Consider the following 12,356-nt stretch of genomic DNA (forward strand, 5'->3'; position numbering starts at 1 on the left):
AGATCTTTCATTTATTAGTCTACTCCCCAAGTGGCCACAATGGCATGAGCTGGGCCCAATCCACAGCCAGGAGCCAATAGCTTCTTCCTGGTCTCTCACGTGGGCACAGGGGCCCAAGGACTTGGATCATCTTCAGCTTCTTATCCAGGCCCATTAGCAGGGAGCTGGATCGGAAGTGGTATAGCCAGAACTTGAACCGGCACCCATATGGGATGCTGGCACTACAGGTAGTGACTCTACCTGTTACGCGACAGCGCTGACCCCTGTAATAGGCATTTTTATATTCTAAAGAATTCTTTAGAAGCCAGCCAGGTTTGCATCCCAAAATTAATTAAAATTTCTGAAAAATGATATATAGTGCTCATTTTGTCAAGAAACAAAATGACTTATGTAGTATCAAAATATAATGGTGGCCGGCGCCGCGGCTCAATAGGCTAATCCTCCGCCTAGCGGCGCCGGTACACCGGGTTCTAGTCCCGGTCGGGGCACCGGATTCTGTCCCGGTTGCCCCTCTTCCAGGCCAGCCCTCTGCTGTGGCCAGGGAGTGCAGTGGAGGATGGCCCAGGTGCTTGGGCCCTGCACCCCATGGGAGACCAGGAAAAGCACCTGGCTCCTGGCTCCTGCCATCGGATCAGCGCGGTGCGCCGGCCGCAGTGCGCCGGCCGCGGCGGCCATTGGAGGGTGAACCAACGGCAAAAGGAAGACCTTTCTCTCTGTCTCTCTCTCTCACTGTCCACTCTGCCTGTCAAAAAAAAAAAAAAAAAAAAAAAAAAAAATATAATGGTATACATTTACATAGGTAATCAATTTATAATTACATAGAAAATATTACAAAGTACTATTTCTGAGTTTAGTAATTTTCTAGGTTTTGTTTTTATTTAAATATTAGTTTAGCATATAACACATATGCTAACAATTAAGCTTAAGAGAAAAAAAGCAAATGTGGCAAAACGTTAACAATTGCTGAAAGTGGGGGAAGGCATACCACACAAAAACCTTCCCAAGCAGCCTATGAATACAGGCATTTTCTTTAGTACCCAGCTCTATAGTGTTATTATGGATACGGCAAAATCTCAGCACTCACGGATTTAAAACAGTTTTTTACTATGTCAGAGAAACCCCAAGGGTTCAGAACATAAATAATTTACTATCTTGCCTAGGTAATTATCAAGCAAATCATAAAATGAGCATTTACAACTCAAAATGGCTTTGTTTTAATCATTATCTTATTCAGTAAATTGCTGAGTGACTTAAATTGTGTTTTTAAGTGCTGTCCCTGAAAGAGACTCAAGAGTTGTAGGAACTGTAATTCTTTACGCTATTAATGGAAGTAAAGAAGCCTAAGAAAGTAGTTCTATTGAAGAAAATACATGTTCTGAATACATTTAAGAACAAAATGGCATAATTACTTGAGGTTTCATACTGTATTTTATGGGAGAACAACTATATTCTATGATGCAACTCATTAATTTGGGGATGGGTATAGGTCTCCAGTTATATCCTTTATATTATTCTTGTTTTAAAATAATCTTACAGAATTTTTATACAAAGTGGAAACAACTTCTTACTAAATCATTAGTATCTCTCAATGGTTGTAGGCACATGTAAAAGTCTTCACAAGATATGAGGCTCTCAGGGATGACACAATTTTTAGGAACTCTGACCTTAAGATGTGAGGCTTCTACTATTTAACTAGGTAAACATAAAACATATTGAATTTTAAAGAGAATATGTTTTATTTCAGGAAAAAAGTTACACTGAAGGCATAACTGTTAAGAGCAGTCAGTAAATACAAAATCTAGTCAAATATACGGATGATCTCTTTGCCTGCTGCCCAGCTCTGTCTCTGCCTTTCAAATAAATAAATATTCAAAGAAATGTTTCTTGGGATGGGCACTGTGGCACAGCAGGTGAAGCTGCTGCCTGCAATGTCAGCATCTCATGTGGGCCCTAGTTTGTGTCTCAGCTGCTCCATTTCAGATACAGCTCCCTGCTGATGGCCTGGGAAAAGCAGTGGAAGCTGGGCCCCTGCTATCCACACAGGAGATCTGGAAGAAGCTCTTTGCTCCTGGCTTCGGCCTGGCCCAGCTCCAGCTGTTGCAGCCATTTGGGGAGTGATCCAGCAGATGGAAGATATCTCTATCTTTCCCTCTCTCCCTGTTACTTTCAAATAAATAAATCGTAAGATTTTTTCTTAAAAACAGGACTTTCAGATAATGATTTGGATAAATCAGATCCTATAAATAAACTATGTTGTGAGAATTACAAACTGACATTTTAATACTTTTCCCACAGAAATAAGAGACATTTAACAGTATTTCATAGACCTTGGAAGGGATTCTCTTAAGTTGGGATCACCTGTACCACTAAGTGGTAATTATGTACCAGTGAACCATTAACAATAATGGTTAAAAGCAAAAAGGAAATAGAGACTAGTGCATGGCATCAATATGTATAAATTAAAAATATAAAAAAGAGACACAAGGTATACTACCAAATAGTTCTACAATATACTTTATTTTGCTTTTAGTAACTAGTGTAATCAAGCTTATTAATGTATCTAACACTTCACATTAATTATCTTTTTGTGGATGAGGCAGTTACAATACTTAGGATCTACTCTTTTAGTAAATTTCACATATTTATTAGTACAGCATTGTTACCTAAGTTCATAATGCTGTATGTTGGATTTCCTTACATAACTGAAAATCTTCATCTCTTAACCACCGTCTTCCCATTGGCTCCTCTACCTAGACCCAGGTAACTACCACTCTACTCTTATCTGTTTGACTATTTTAGATTTCATATAAAGGTGGGATCATACAGTATTTGTCTGTGTCTTGCTGATTTTACTTAGCAGAATGTTCTCTAGGTCAATCCATGTTGTCACACAGTAAAAGAAATGAGAATAGAAACTATTTATGTTATCCAACTTTTCAAGTGGTAAGAAAAACACTTAACAGTGTTACCTGCGTTTACTGGGAATCACTCCAACTTCATCACTTTCACCATCTGGTGTAACCTGCCTGGCTTGCCACCATTCGTCATCGGAAGCATTAATGACATGGAGGATATCTCCAAATTTGAAGTTTAATCCCTGACTGGGAAGGCCACTGTCTTTAGTCTTGTCATAATCAAAAAGGGCTCTAGACGCAGAAGAAAAAAAGTCCATGATTATTTGTTATAATATTAACCAATATTAAATAAACATGAGATTCTAAAAGTATGTATCATTTGGATAAACAATATGCTGTAGTAGGAAAATAATGCCAAGTTCAACTTTGTACTATATGAGTATACAAGAAGGCAATTAGACCTAAAAGAAACAGCAAAATCAACTTGTTACAGACTATTTTGTAATTACATATATTACCTAGTTTCTTTCAATACTGGAGGACAGATCTTTTTTTTTCCTTTAAAAAAAGATTATTTATTTGGAAGACAGAGGACAGAGGAGGAGGGAGATGGAGAGATGAATGGGAGGTTGGGGGGGGAGAGGAAGTAGGAGGAGGAGGAGGAGGAGGAGGGAGGGAGGGAGGGAGAGAGGGCGGGGTGGGGGGGGGGAGAAAGAGAGAGATCTTCCATTAGCTGATTCTCTTCCCAAATGGTGACAGTAGCTAGGCCAAAGCCAGGAGCCAAGACTCTATCCTGGTCTCCCATGTGGATGACTGGGGCCATCTTCTGCTGCCTTCCCAGGTGCAAGATCAGGGAGTGGGATTGGAAGCAGAGCAACCAGAACTTGAACTGGCACTCAGATATGGAATGCTGGTGTGGCAAGCAGGTGAGTGCTTAACTTATTGCATCACAATGCGCCTGTTTCTTTTTAAATTTGACAGCTAGAAATGTAAAAACAGCATATGTGGCTTATATAATGTTTCCATTGGACAGTGTTGCTATAGATGAATTAGTAAGTGCTTTGGAATCAGAATGGTAAAAGTTTGGGTACCAGGTCCACTACTTTAGTTTTGTTTTAATTTCTGTGTCAGTTTTACTTTGGGAAGTTTATCTAGTTCTCTTCAGTCCTTTCTCATCTATCAAATGGAGATAATAAAACTACCTTGTAGGGTTGTTTTGAGGATTAATTCAGATATTGTAGAATGTGTAGGAGAAATTTAAAAAACCTTTTAGCGCAATCCAGGGGCAACCTATAATGGATTCTAAAATGAAGACAAACCTAGAAAGTTGCTCTTAATAAACCAAAGGTAAACAAGAACATTGTTAAAGTAAACATTGAGAGGTTCTTTACTTTGACTAGATACTTTAGAAAAAGAAATTCCATGGGCCGGCGCCGCGGCTCACTAGGCTAATCCTCCACCTGCGGCACCGGCACCCAGGGTTCTGTCTCGGTCGTTCCTCTTCCAGTCCAGCTCTCTGCTGTGGCCCAGGAAGGCAGTGGAGGATGGCCCAGGTCCTTGGGCCCTGTACCTGCAAGGGAGACCGGGAGGAAGCACCTGGCTCCTGGCTTCGGATCGGCGCAGTGCGCCGGCCGCAACGTGCCAGCCATAGCAGCCACTTGAGGGGTGAACCAACGGAAAAAGGAAGACCTTTCTCTCTGTCTCTCTAACTAACTCTGCCTGTCCAAAAAAAAAAAAAAAAAAAAAAAAAAAATTTCCTGGTAGATTTGGTTAGTCGTGGACTGTAAAACAGACTGACATAGTATTTATTCTACCAGTTAATTATTCCTTCTATGTATTCACATAACTAGAGTCAATAGTTTTCAGAATCAATATCAATGATGAAAATTATTGATAATTTTATCAACTGCCAAATATTTTGGAAAAATATTAATTTAATTTGGTAACTATAGAATGTTAAGTATATTTTAAAATCTGATAGAAAACTGTGTCTATTAAAGTACAGTATTTAAAATAGTTAAATTGTTAAGTCCAAATAAGTTCACTAGAGAGTACAGGAAGGTATCTCAGCAATTACTTTTTTTTTTTTGTTTTAAATTTTTTTTTTATTTGACAGGTAGAGTTATAGACAGTGAGAGAGAGAGACAGAGAAAGGTCTTCCTTCCATTGATTCACTCCCCAAATGACCACTACAGCTGGAGCTGTGCTTTTTCCTGGACTCCCATGTGGGTGCAGGAGCCCAAGCACTTGGGCCATCCTCCACTGCCTTCCAGGGCCACAGCAGAGAGCTGGACTGGAAGAGGAGCAACTGGGACTAGAACCCGGCACCCATATGAGATGTCGGCGCCGCAGGCGGAGGATTAACCAAGTGAGCCAAGGCGCCGGCCCTAGCAATTACTTATAATGTAATTTATTCATTCATTTATCCTAACTCGGCAACTGGAAATTAGAACAAAAATCATATTCGTTTTCATGCTACCCAACTTTTTTTTTTTTTTTTAATTTTTTTTATTTTTTATTTTTTTGACAGGCAGAGTGGACAGTGAGAGAGAGAGACAGAGAGAAAGGTCTTCCTTTGCCGTTGGTTCACCCTCCAATGGCCGCCGCGGCCGGCGCGCTGCGGCCGGCGCACCGCGCCGATCCGATGGCAGGAGCCAGGAGTCAGGTGCTTTTCCTGGTCTCCCATGGGGTGCAGGGCCCAAGCACCTGGGCCATCCTCCACTGCACTCCCTGGCCACAGCAGAGGGCTGGCCTGGAAGAGGGGCAACCGGGACAGAATCCGGCGCCCCGACCGGGACTAGAACCCGGTGTGCCGGCGCCGCTAGGCGGAGGATTAGCCTAGTGAGCCGCGGCGCCGGCCTACCCAACTTTTTTTTATGATTTATTTATTTGAAAGTCAGAGTTATAGAGAGGCAGAGGCAGAGAGAGATCTTTCATCTACTGGTTCACTCCACAAATGGCTGCAACAGCCAGAGCTGGGCCGATCCAAACCAGGAGCCAGGAGCTTCTTCCAGCTCTCCCACGCAGGTGCCTAACCACTTGGGCCATCTTTTACTGCTTTCCCAGGGCATAGCAGAGAGCTGGACTAGAAGTAGAGCAGCTAGGTCTTGAACCAGTGCCCATATGGGATGCCGGTGCTGCAGGTAGCGACCTTACCACAGCACTGGCCCTCATGCTACGCAACTTTTAAGAAATCATCTCTTTGGGCCACTGTTATGGCACTGGAGGATAAAGCTGCTGTCTGTACCTGTATGGGTGCTGATTCATATCCTGGCTACCCCCTTTCCCATCCAGCTCCCTGCTAAATGCCCGAGAAAAGCAGTGGAAAATGTTAACTGTTGGGCCTCTGCCACTCTTGTGGAAGACCTGGATGAAGCTCCTGGCTCCTGGTTTTAACCTGGCCCAACCCTGGCTGTTGCAGCCATCTGGGGAGTAAACTAGGGATTGGAATTTCTCTCTTTCAAATAAATATATTTGATGGCTAAATAAATTAATTAGTCAATGGCTTTTTTTTTTGGACAGGCAGAGTTAGTGAGAGAGAGAGAGAGAGAGAGAGAGAGAGAGACAGAGAGAAAGGTCTTCCTTTTTCCGTTGATTCACCCCCCAAGTGGCTGCTATGCCGGTGCATTGTGGTCGGCGTGCTGCGCCGATCCGAAGTCAGGAGCCAGGTGCTTCCTCCCGGTCTCCCATGAGGGTGCAGGGCCCAAGGACCTGGGCCATCCTCCACTGCCTTTCCATGCCGTAGCAGAGAGCTGGACTGGAAGAGGAGCAACTGGGACAGAATCTGGCACCCCAACTGGGACTAGAACCCGGGGTGCTGGCCGTCAATGGCTTTAAAATGTGTTCTTTAATGTCTTCCAAGTTGATGGTGTGAAGTATGATTGGGGAATCAAAATTGGGAAGGCTCATTTAAACATATATTAAAACATATAGAAGACTATAAATACATGGATACAAACGAATATAACATGAAAGTAACTTAGAGGTAGAATGTCAAAAGAAATACAAAAATATCTCAACATTTTTATTATCATAAATCTATCTTTTGAATAAAAAATGTAATATTAACTATATGATGAACAAAGAACAAAAGAAAATAAATCATAATCTCTGTTCTTTGTGTCAGCATTTTAACTTAATGTTTGATTCACATACACACAAAAAGAACCCACAGAATAGGTTATGAGTTAATAAAGCTAATATAAAGACCACTTGTTAACTACTATCCAACTTAAGTCTGTACACAAAATCTATTTCAGTAATTCACAATCATCTTGTAGTTTTCAATGACCTTGTTTCCCTCAGTTCAGAAGTTAATCATTATTAGCAGTTAAATGTCATTGTGAATATAGTATTTATTTTCTTGATTCTCATCCTCTGTTGGTTTGGTTTTATCATATATGTGTGGATGACTAAGCAGTATAATGTATAGTTTTGCATGTTTCAGAGCTTTATCAAAAGATATACTGTATGAGTATGGCACATGTTTCCTCAAACTACCCCAAGAGTAAAACTAAACACTTGCCATGGGACTCCAAATCCCAGTAAGTTGGCAGGTACCAATGCCATCTTACTAAAGTGATCAGTTTAAGTTCATAACTAATCGTAAAGATAGGATTAAGTGTCAAAGGGATCACATAAGTAAGACCAAGTGTCTGCTAATAATAACTGATAGAATTAAAAAGGAGAGAACGATCCAAAATGGGAAGCAGGCCACACAGCAGACTCATAGAAAGACAAATGCCCTCAACAGCACTCTGGCCTCACAATCAGCCCTTAAGGCCTTAAAGATCTGCCTAAAAAGCCTATGACAGCATTTCAGGCATGGAAAGCCAAGACACTGTGGCAAAAAATGACCTACACGAAAGATCTCTGTGAGTGAGATCCTGGTGGAAAGGGGCCATCAAAGAAGGAGGTACCTTTCCCTGAAGGGAGGAGAGAACTTCCACTTTGATTATGGTCCTGTCTAAATAAGGTTGGAGTCTGTGGACTTAAGAGGCTTTCATAGCCTTGGCAGCTCATGACAAAAGCCTCAGGTGATCACTGATGTCATTAATAAGAGTGTCAGTTGTTAAATCAACAACAAGAGTCACTGTGCATTTGCTTCCCATGTAGAATTAACGGTAAAACTAGTCTTCAAACAGTACTTTATACTTTGCGAGTTCTTGTGGGTGCAAACTGTTGAAAACTTAGTACAGAGTTGATCTTCTATATATAAAGATAATTAAAAATGAATCTTGATGAAGAATGGGATGGGAGAGGCAGTAGGAGGTGGGATGGTTTGGGGGTGGGAGGGCAGGTGTGGGGGGAAGAACTGCTATAATCCAAAAGTTGTACTTATGAAATTTATATTTATCAAATAAAAGCTTTCTATATAAAAAAGATACTGTATGTAGTCTTGTAGCTTTTTTTTTTTTTAACTTTTGGAAACAAAAATGTATCAACTAAAAAGAACCGTAAGATTTGTGGTTAACTATAGCAGACTGGCTTTGTGTCTACTTTCCCTCCTCTGAAACTTATTAAAATAGTAAGAAATAAAAAAAATGAGAACAGGAAAAAAATTTTAATATATTTTTAGATACAGTAATTAAACTAAGCAGACTGAAGGAAGCTATAACTAAGATGCCTGAAGAAAGGGAAAGTATTACAAGGTTTATTTCATAAGAACTTCAGAAACATTTGTCTTTCTCTGCAGTGGAGTCTGCACCTTCCCTTTGAGTTCATACAACAAAGTTCCCTGCCAAGGCCTCTGCAAGCTGACTCCCTAGTGCTTCACCTGGCCTCTCACCCAGACTCCGTGCTGGATTTAATGTTCTGTATGGATTTATGAATGACTGAGTGAGATAAATCAACTCAGCTTGTCCCAAATGGTGATGGCACAGAGTGATGCCGAGGGGACAGCCTTCAGATGATCAAGGTGGACTCCTAGTACATGTTTTCCATTCCCAGAAGAAGAAATTAAAGCTCTTTTTTAAAATTTTATTTCTTTTTCTTTTTTTTTAAAATTTTTTGACAGGCAGAGTGGACAGTGAGAGAGAGAGAGAGAGAGATAGAAAGGTCTTCCTTTGCTGTTGGTTCACCCTCCAATGGCCACTGCGGCCGGTGCGCTGCAGCCGGCGCACTGCGCTGATCTGATGGCAGGAGCCAGGTACTTATCCTGGTCTCCCATGGGGTGTAGGGCCCAAGTACTCGGGCCATCCTCCACTGCACTCCCGGGCCACAGCAGAGAGCTGGCCTGGAAGAGGGGCAACCGGGACAGAATCTGGCGCCCCGACCGGGACTAGAACCTGGTGTGCCGGCACCGCAAGGCAGAGGATTAGCCTAGTGAGCCACGGCGCCAGCCGAAATTAAAGCTCTTCACAGCTCAAATCTGATCCCATTCTCTTTTCAGCCAACATTCTTTCTCTTCTTCACCTAGACAGCCCCTACTCATACTTCATAGAGATATATTTGCTGGGACAGTTCAAATTTTCCTTCCTTATTCATTCATTCATCTATTTGAAAGTCAGAGCTACAGAGAGAGAGAGAGAGAGGCAGAGAGAGAGAAAGGCAGAGAGAGAGAGGTCCTCCATCTGCTGGCGCACTCCCCAACTGGCCACAGCGGCTGGAGCTAAGCTAATCCAAAGCCAGGAGACTCTTTCAGGACTCCCACGTGGGGCAGGGGCCCAAGGACTTGGGCCATCTTCCACTGCCTTCCCAGGCCACAGCAGAGAGGTGGATCAGAAGTGGAGCAGCTGGGTTTCAAACCAGCACTCATATGGGATGCTGGCATTGTAGGCAGTGGCCCTACCTACCATGCCACAGCACCAGCCCCTCGAATTCTCCTTTGAGAGATTCTCATTGCCCCTGTAGCCCTCTTTACAGTATTCACCACAATCAGAACCTCCTCTCTGTTGATGTTAACATACATTTATTCCACATTGATAGAGACATAGATACCCATTAGGTAGACAGGGTAAAGGGGATCCCTTCCCATCATCTGGAGCCAAGTCTCAGAGGACCCGAGAGAAGTCAAACAACTGGCTTCTATGAAGGATTTCTGTGATTGGAGGCTTAATTTTCAACTAACAAACAAAAGAAACTGTCACTTTTCAATGCCTCTCCCAGACCAATTGAAAGAACTTCCCATTTTTCAGCCTACAGTACTATTTCCCTCTTTAAGTCTACTTGCATTAACTTTTAAGTCATAAGGACTAGGCCTCATCTAGCATATGGTAGGTGGATGCTTACAAAATACAGAATATTTTGGGGGTAGAAAAAAATGAATAAGCAATTTCTTTCCCTCTACCTTTGAAGTCTTTTTACTTATTGTTTTATTTCGTTTTTTAAAAAAGATTTTATTTATTTATTTGAGAAGCAGAGCTACAGATATATAGAGAGAAGACAGAGAGAAAGGTCTTCCACCTGTTGGTTCACTCCCCAAACGGCTGCAATGGTCAGAGCTGGGCCCATCCGAAGCCAGGATCCAGGAGCTTCTTCTGGGTCTTCTATGCGGGTGCACAGACCCAAGCAACTGGGCAATTTCCACTGCTTTCCCCGGACATAGCAGAGAGCTGGATACGAAGAAGAACATCTGGGACACGAACCAGCACCCATATGGGATACTGGTGCCACAGGCAGAATCTGAGCCTACTATAGCGTAACGCCAGACCCTACTTATTGTCTTCTATGACTACAAAGCTCTTTTCTTGAAATTCATGTCTTATTATAATTTGTCTAATTATCAAAAATTCTAAAAATGCTCTTGAATTAGAGGTGTACAATACTAAGACAGATAAGTTACTGAAAACAAGATGATACTGTATATATAATATTTATATAATGTACTTTTCATGAACTGTCTTAAATTCCCTTGTATTCAAGGATTTCAAAATTTTTTGAATTAAAAGAAACTTCTCTTTTAATTTCACTTTTCAAGAACTTTTTGAAGTAGCTTTGTAGCATTTGACCTTCTAGGTCCCTTTTTCTGGCCTCAATCCCCAAAACCTCCAGAGGTTTGGTATCCAGAGAAAATGAAATTGAGAAACTCTAATTGTGGAACTTGGTGGAGGAGGGAGAAGTTGCTGGACTGAAATCAGACAGATGAAAAGAAAAATTACATATTGGAAATGGAAATTCTAGCAATCTTGCTAATAGTGCTGGCAGGAGATTAAGGATTCTTTTTTTTCTCTAGGTATCTGTAATGGGTTATCAAAGAAAAGAATGACATGAGGCAGGAGAGGGGAATGAAAAGAGCTGATATATTCTGCCTCCTCCACCCATTATTTTCTAGCTAAATCCTGTAGCTTTATTCTCTAATCATAAGGACAGAGGGGTGGTGTTGTGGTGCAGTGGGTTAAGCAGTTGTCTGTGGCACTGGCATATCATATGAGCAAATGCTTGAGCCCCAGATGCTCTGCTTCTGATCCAGCTCCCTGCTAAGGCACCTGGGAAAGCAGCAGAAGATGGCCTGAGTGCTTGGGCCCCTGCACCCATGTGAGGGACTCAGAGGGAATTCCAGGCTCCTGACTTCAGCCTGGCACAGCCCTGGCCATTAGGGTCATTCGGGGAAGGAACTAGCAGATGGAAGATTTGTCTTTTTTTTTTTTTTTTTTGACAGGCAGAGTGGACAGTGAGAGAGAGAGACAGAGAGAAAGGTCTTCCTTTGCCGTTGGTTCACCCTCCAATGGCCGCCGCGGCCGGCGCGCTGCGGCCGGCGCACCGCGCTGATCCGATGGCAGGAGCCAGGAGCCAGGTGCTTTTCCTGGTCTCCCATGGGGTGCAGGGCCCAAGCACCTGGGCCATCCTCCACTGCACTCCCTGGCCACAGCAGAGGGCTGGCCTGGAAGAGGGGCAACCGGGACAGAATCCGGCGCCCCAACCGGGACTAGAACCCGGTGTGCCAGCGCCGCTAGGCGGAGGATTAGCCTATTGAGCCGCGGCGCCGGCCTGGAAGATTTGTCTTTCTGTGTCTGTCTCTCTCCCTCCATCTCTCTCTGTCTCTAACTCTGCCTTTCAAACAAACAAATAAATCTTCAGGAGAAAAAAAAAAGATGGAAAACAAGGATTACTGAATATTTAAAGAATATCTCACATGTAAAAAGGAAATAAGCTAACTAGAAAAAATAGAAAGCAGAGAATCCAAGAAACAGAGGAAAATTAAAGAGAAATCTATTGAAATAAAAGGAAGATGACAAAAAATAAAAGAAAAAAGGAAAGAAAAATCAGATAATCACCTCTTGGAAAATAAAATAGGAATCATCTCCTCTTTTCATATCCCCAATTCTCTACTGAGGAGAAGGCAGAATAAACTCTTATTCAGACATATTAAGTCTCAAAAAAACCACTTCCCATATACCCTTTACTCAGGAATTTAATGGAAGATGTGTTCTAGCAAAGGAAACATAAACTGAGAAGAAAATGTGGCATCTAGGAAACAGACTCTGACACAGTAGAGAGTCAAAGGGAACAGGGTAACAGCAAAGGGATTATCACATCTGAGGGATACACAGAAGAGATACA

At 42.3% G+C, this 12,356-nt stretch overlaps 1 protein-coding gene across 42 annotated transcripts in view; it reads right to left on the reverse strand.

Annotated features, from left to right (window-relative positions):
• DLG1 (discs large MAGUK scaffold protein 1) overlaps positions 1–12,356 on the reverse strand; it is a 250,407-nt gene that overhangs the window by 34,943 nt on the left and 203,108 nt on the right. For all 42 annotated transcript variants that reach the window (XM_070072340.1, XM_070072334.1, XM_008266703.4 and 39 more), the window contains one exon: positions 2,970–3,146. In XM_070072340.1, coding sequence (XP_069928441.1) covers positions 2,970–3,146 — 177 coding nt within the window. The remainder of the gene's footprint in view (positions 1–2,969; positions 3,147–12,356) is intronic.

This window comes from Oryctolagus cuniculus, chromosome 4 (genome assembly GCF_964237555.1).
Source record: "Oryctolagus cuniculus chromosome 4, mOryCun1.1, whole genome shotgun sequence".
Classification (NCBI taxonomy): domain Eukaryota; kingdom Metazoa; phylum Chordata; class Mammalia; order Lagomorpha; family Leporidae; genus Oryctolagus; species Oryctolagus cuniculus.